This window comes from Myotis brandtii, unplaced genomic scaffold, assembly GCF_000412655.1.
Source record: "Myotis brandtii unplaced genomic scaffold, ASM41265v1 scaffold356, whole genome shotgun sequence".
Classification (NCBI taxonomy): domain Eukaryota; kingdom Metazoa; phylum Chordata; class Mammalia; order Chiroptera; family Vespertilionidae; genus Myotis; species Myotis brandtii.
The window spans coordinates 210,210-214,961 of NW_005363687.1; the positions used below are offsets into that span (position 1 = coordinate 210,210).

At 54.8% G+C, this 4,752-nt stretch overlaps 1 protein-coding gene across 1 annotated transcript in view; it reads left to right on the plus strand.

The window, feature by feature from the left end:
• The window catches only part of LOC102250942 (pulmonary surfactant-associated protein D), an 11,001-nt gene that overhangs the window by 4,836 nt on the left and 1,413 nt on the right, over positions 1-4,752 (plus strand). The window contains exons 3-7 of the mRNA XM_005871766.2: positions 1,075-1,176; positions 1,418-1,534; positions 1,811-1,927; positions 2,311-2,427; positions 3,019-3,102. Coding sequence (XP_005871828.2) covers positions 1,075-1,176; positions 1,418-1,534; positions 1,811-1,927; positions 2,311-2,427; positions 3,019-3,102 — 537 coding nt within the window. The remainder of the gene's footprint in view (positions 1-1,074; positions 1,177-1,417; positions 1,535-1,810; positions 1,928-2,310; positions 2,428-3,018; positions 3,103-4,752) is intronic.

Consider the following 4,752-nt stretch of genomic DNA (forward strand, 5'->3'; position numbering starts at 1 on the left):
CACCTCCGCACCTGAGTATTTTCCACACTGCGCCTCCTCTGAGCCTCGGTGTGCTGTTATTTTTCCTTCTAGTTAAAGAGTCTCTCCTCAGCCAGCCTTCCTGTGGTTCTGGGTGATGTCCGTTCCGTCTTTTAGTTGTATTTTTGAAGTGGTTGTTTGTGGCAGCAGTCTCCGGTGTTTACCTATGCCACCATCTTGGTCTCCTCAAAGCTGGATTTCCTGTATCTGTCTTAATTTGTGTGACTGATGGTACTTAGGATAATTCCTTCAAGATCCATTCGTGTTGATGGCAAATGGTAGGATTTTTTTTGTGGCTGAATAATATTCCAGTGTGTGTGTGTGTGTGACATTTTTATCCATTAATTCATTATGGACACTACTAGGTTGTTTCCAACTCTTGGCTACTGTAAAAAATGTTGCAATGAACATGAGGGTACAGACATCTTTCAAATTAGTGTTTTATTTCCTTTGGATAAAACCCAAAAGTGGTATGGCTGGATCAGACATTTTTAAAAAATGATAATTTTAATATCTTAAGGAAACTCCATATTGGTCCCCGTAGTGGCTGCACCAATTTACAATCCCACCAACAGTGCATAGGGGTTCTTCTTCACATCCTCACCAACACTTGAGATCTTTTGTGTTTTTTATAGTCGCCATTCTAGGAGGGGTGAGATCATATCTCTTGGGTTTGATTTGCATTTCCCTGGTGACTCATGTCAGGGATCATTTCTGATATAAAGTCTGGTCCTAGGAAGAGGAAAGCAAGGAGTACATGATCCAGGGTAAAAGCTTGCAGATCCCCTACTGTAAATCTTCAGCCTCAGGGCATGGAGGGTGCACTACATGGAAATCAGACAGTTTTCCACTTGACCACCCTCCAGCTCTCGCAGGCCTGGTTCCTCGCCTGTAAAACGGATGTGCACACCCATCTCCTGGGTCAACCCTGGACTGAGGAGTGTGGAGGTGGAATGTCTACACCTGCGGAACCTGAAGGAATGCAGGGCTGACCTGCAGGTGCTGCTCCTCCTAGGCCCAGGGCCAGGTTTATGCCCATTTCTTCTGCTGCTACAGGTTCACCAGGAGCTAAAGGGAGAATAGAGATGTTGGATGTCCCCAAAGGAGACAATGGATCTGCTGGAGAACCTGGACCGAAGGGAGACTCGGGACTACGTGGTGAGCAGTGGGCGTGGACTGCAATGCCTGCCACTAGGCCATGCGGGAGGATGCACATACCCATCCCAGGAAGGAGGGGGCCCTGTGGGTGGTCCTGGGTTCACACAGGGAAGGCTGTAATACTGCTGGGCGGCGTCTGTAGGATGGTGCTGTTCTCTGACCTCTATGACTGCTCTCACCTTCTCACGCTCTCCCCCTTCTGAGAAGACTCAGTGCACTGACTGGCTGGTCCTTTTCCCAGGACCTCCGGGACCAGCAGGTGTGCGCGGGCCGGCTGGAGCAGAGGGTCCCTCAGGAATGCAGGAGAATGTAGGACCCCAAGATGAACCAGACCCCAAAGGAGAGCCTGGGCCCAAAGGTAGGAGGTTGGTGTGTGGAGGTCCAGAAGGGAGAGGGAGGAGTGAACAGTGGCAACCCATGATGTGACCTAAGGATGCTCAGTGTGCCAGGGAAGCCAGGCCATCACCACTGGCAGGCCCTGCTGTGGCCCCTGCCCTCCAAGCCCCCACATCTGGAGGAGTCCAGACAGGGGGGTGCACAGCACCCCAGTTCTCCTTCTCCACATGGAGCTGAGGAAATCATCCAGTCTGCAGACACTCTCAGCAGCCTTTGTCCCAATCTGTTCCTTCCTCAGGAGAAGTGGGTGCCCCAGGAATGCAGGGCTCTGCAGGGACAAGAGGCCCCACAGGTCTCAAAGGAGAGAAAGGTGCCCCGGGTGAGCGCGGAGCCCCTGGGAATACAGGGCCAGCAGGTGAGTGATGGGAAAAGCGGGGGTGGGCCTTCAGTCCTCCTGTGTCCACCTGAAGCTGCGGATACCTGTCTCTCCCCCATCACCCCACCAGCTCAGAGCTACAACAGTGGGCCTTGGGGAGTCGTGCAAGGAGGCACCTCGCTGGCCTTGAGCTCTGAAACTGGGGAGGGAGCGGTGTGAGCAGCAGGGGCAGTCTGCATCCTTGGAAGGCCGGGTGCTGGGTGATGGGTCAGTAGTGTACAGAGAGTGTGTGTGGCTGGCTTTGGGCCAGAATGTACGTGGGAGGGTGTATTGCTGGACAATAGCACCGTCCATATGCTGGGAGGGTGAAGATGCGGGAAAATGTGTGCCGAGCTCACCCACCTCTTCTTGTCTGATCTCAGGGCCTGCAGGACCCCGGGATATACTGGGACCTCCAGGCGCCAGGGGCCCCCTAGGACTGAAGGGGGTCAGAATTGCTCCTGGGTACAGAGGAGAAAAGAGAGAGAGTGGGCTTCCAGGTAAGGTCGCCTTCCTTAGCTCTGGGAGCTCCACTAGGGTGCAGAGGGAGGAGGGCCCTCTAGGTCAGTGGTTAGCTCATTGTGGGGCGGAGTGGTGTGTGAAAGCAGGAAAGGCTGTTGGACTGATGAAATCTGGAAGATGAGGCTCTGGCTTAGACTTAATACACGGTGGAGGGCAAGCCTTAGCAGATTCCCATGTGATCACTAAGACAGCTCAGCTCTCTTCCCAGGTCATCAGAGAGCTTTGAGTAACAAATAACCCAGGGATGTGGAGTACTTCAGGGACATGCAATGCCCTCTCTCCCCCAGGGATGTGCTCCCAGACTCTCAGAATTTGCTGTGAAATGCCACCTGGATCAGAGTTAGTGGGGTCCCAGGACCTGCTCAGGGCACAGTGTGCTCACTACAGAGCCTCTGGGACCTGTGGGCAGCAGGGGCCAGCTGTGTCAGCAGCTGTGGCTTCTGGAGGCCCAGCCCCTTCCCCTTCCCCCAGGAAAGCCTGTCACTGAGCACCCTTCCCTTGGGACCCGGACTCTGAGCCGATCCCTGGCTGTGAGGGACTGGTCTTCACTGGGCCTCTCTCTCCTGCAGACATGGCTGCTCTGAGGCAGCAGTTGGAGGCCTTGCAGGGGCAGCTAAGAAGCCTTCAGGGAGCCTTCCTTCAGTATAAGAAAGGTAAGTTCCTGGACCTGGATCTGAACCTCAGCCAGTCGCTGAGGGCAGGCCCCAGGCGAGGTCTGTGTTTGGGTTTGGAGTTGGCTGGGCCTGATGCATACCTGGTTCTAGGATTGGGGGCTCTAGGGTGGTAGAGGGTTTGGATGACAGGCTAGACCTGGGACTGGGGCAGGACCTGGGGCTAAGGGGAGGGTGGGGCAGAGCAGTGCAGCCACATGTTCCAGGAGTTGGAAGCAGATGCAAGGGACATGGAACAGGGTGTGGCCCCTACACCAGCTCAGTGGGCTGGCGCCTCATGGTCAAGGCTACCAGGCTCCAGCCCCTAATATCACAGCCACCTGTGACCCGACCCAGATCAATGCCCCAAGCCCAGTGCAGTTCATACCTTCCCTCCTGCTAACCTGTGCTGGTCCCTGGACACCCCACTACCCAGGATGCATTTCTTATCTCTATGGCTCTGGGGGTGCAACCCCCTCAAGATGTTGCTGCCCAGTCCACAGCAGCAGTGACTCCAGACACTGTCATGAGAGTTGGGGTTGGGAAGCTGTGCAAGGGTTCACAGCTGTGAGGGTCTGACCTTGGCATGTGGCCATTGAGAGTCTCACCTGAGACAGGCCCTGGTTCCGGCAGGGGGGAGGCTGCCTCTGGGCCCTGCCCAGTGCTGGGCTCTCCCGCTCCTCCCAAGGTGTTCATGGTGGAGACTCTCCCCTAACATGGGTGCTGAGGAGTCAGAGGCTCCAGCAGCACAGCCCAGTGCCTGTGCCTGTGGGCATCTCCACCTCAGTACCTAATTTCCCCCCTCCTCCCCGCTTTCCCCATGTCAGCTTTGAGCTCAAATCATTCAGCAAATCTCATTGATCCAAAGAGGAGTTTCTGAAGGAGGAGAGCACACAGTGGTGAGACATAGGGTTGGTTCTTACATACCTAAGGCCGCTGAGTACACACATACCAAGGGTGAGGTTTCAAGCATTTGGTATGTCTCCCTTTCTCCACAAACATGCATTTGCACTCTCTCCCTCACATGCACACTGATGCAAACAAAGGAAAATGCGTGATATACACCTGACACACGTGTGTGTATTACACATATGCCATCACTCACCTCACGTCATCTACACCCACGAACACACACGCATATTCCCACATACCCAGGTGGGCCTTCAGTGCTCCCATGTTCCTTCAGATGGACACGTGGCCATGTTCATGTATGCACACACAGACCCACCCGGGTGCATGTAGTGAATGGCAGATGAACTCCTGTCCAGGGCTGCTCTGGGTGCCCTCCTGAGCCTGTGGAGAGTCTGGCCCCTGAACCCTAGTGGAAGGGTCACAGTGGGTCGGGGCGCAGCCTGGGCTCCTCACCAGCCCTTTGGGGCTGGAGCACAGCCCTCTCAGGAGCCCTGAAGGCTTCTATGCACGAACCCAGAAGTGAAAGGGATGGAAAATGAGCCCGGCCAGCGTGGCCCAGTGGTTGAGCGTTGGCTTATCAACCAGGAGATCATGGTTTGATCCCTGGTCAGGGCATGTTCCTGGGCTGTGGGCTTGATCCCCAGTAGGGGGTGTGCAGGAGGCAGCCAATCAATGATTCTCTGTCATCATTGATGTTTCTATTTCTCTCTCTCCTTCTCCCTTCCTCTCTGAAATCAATAA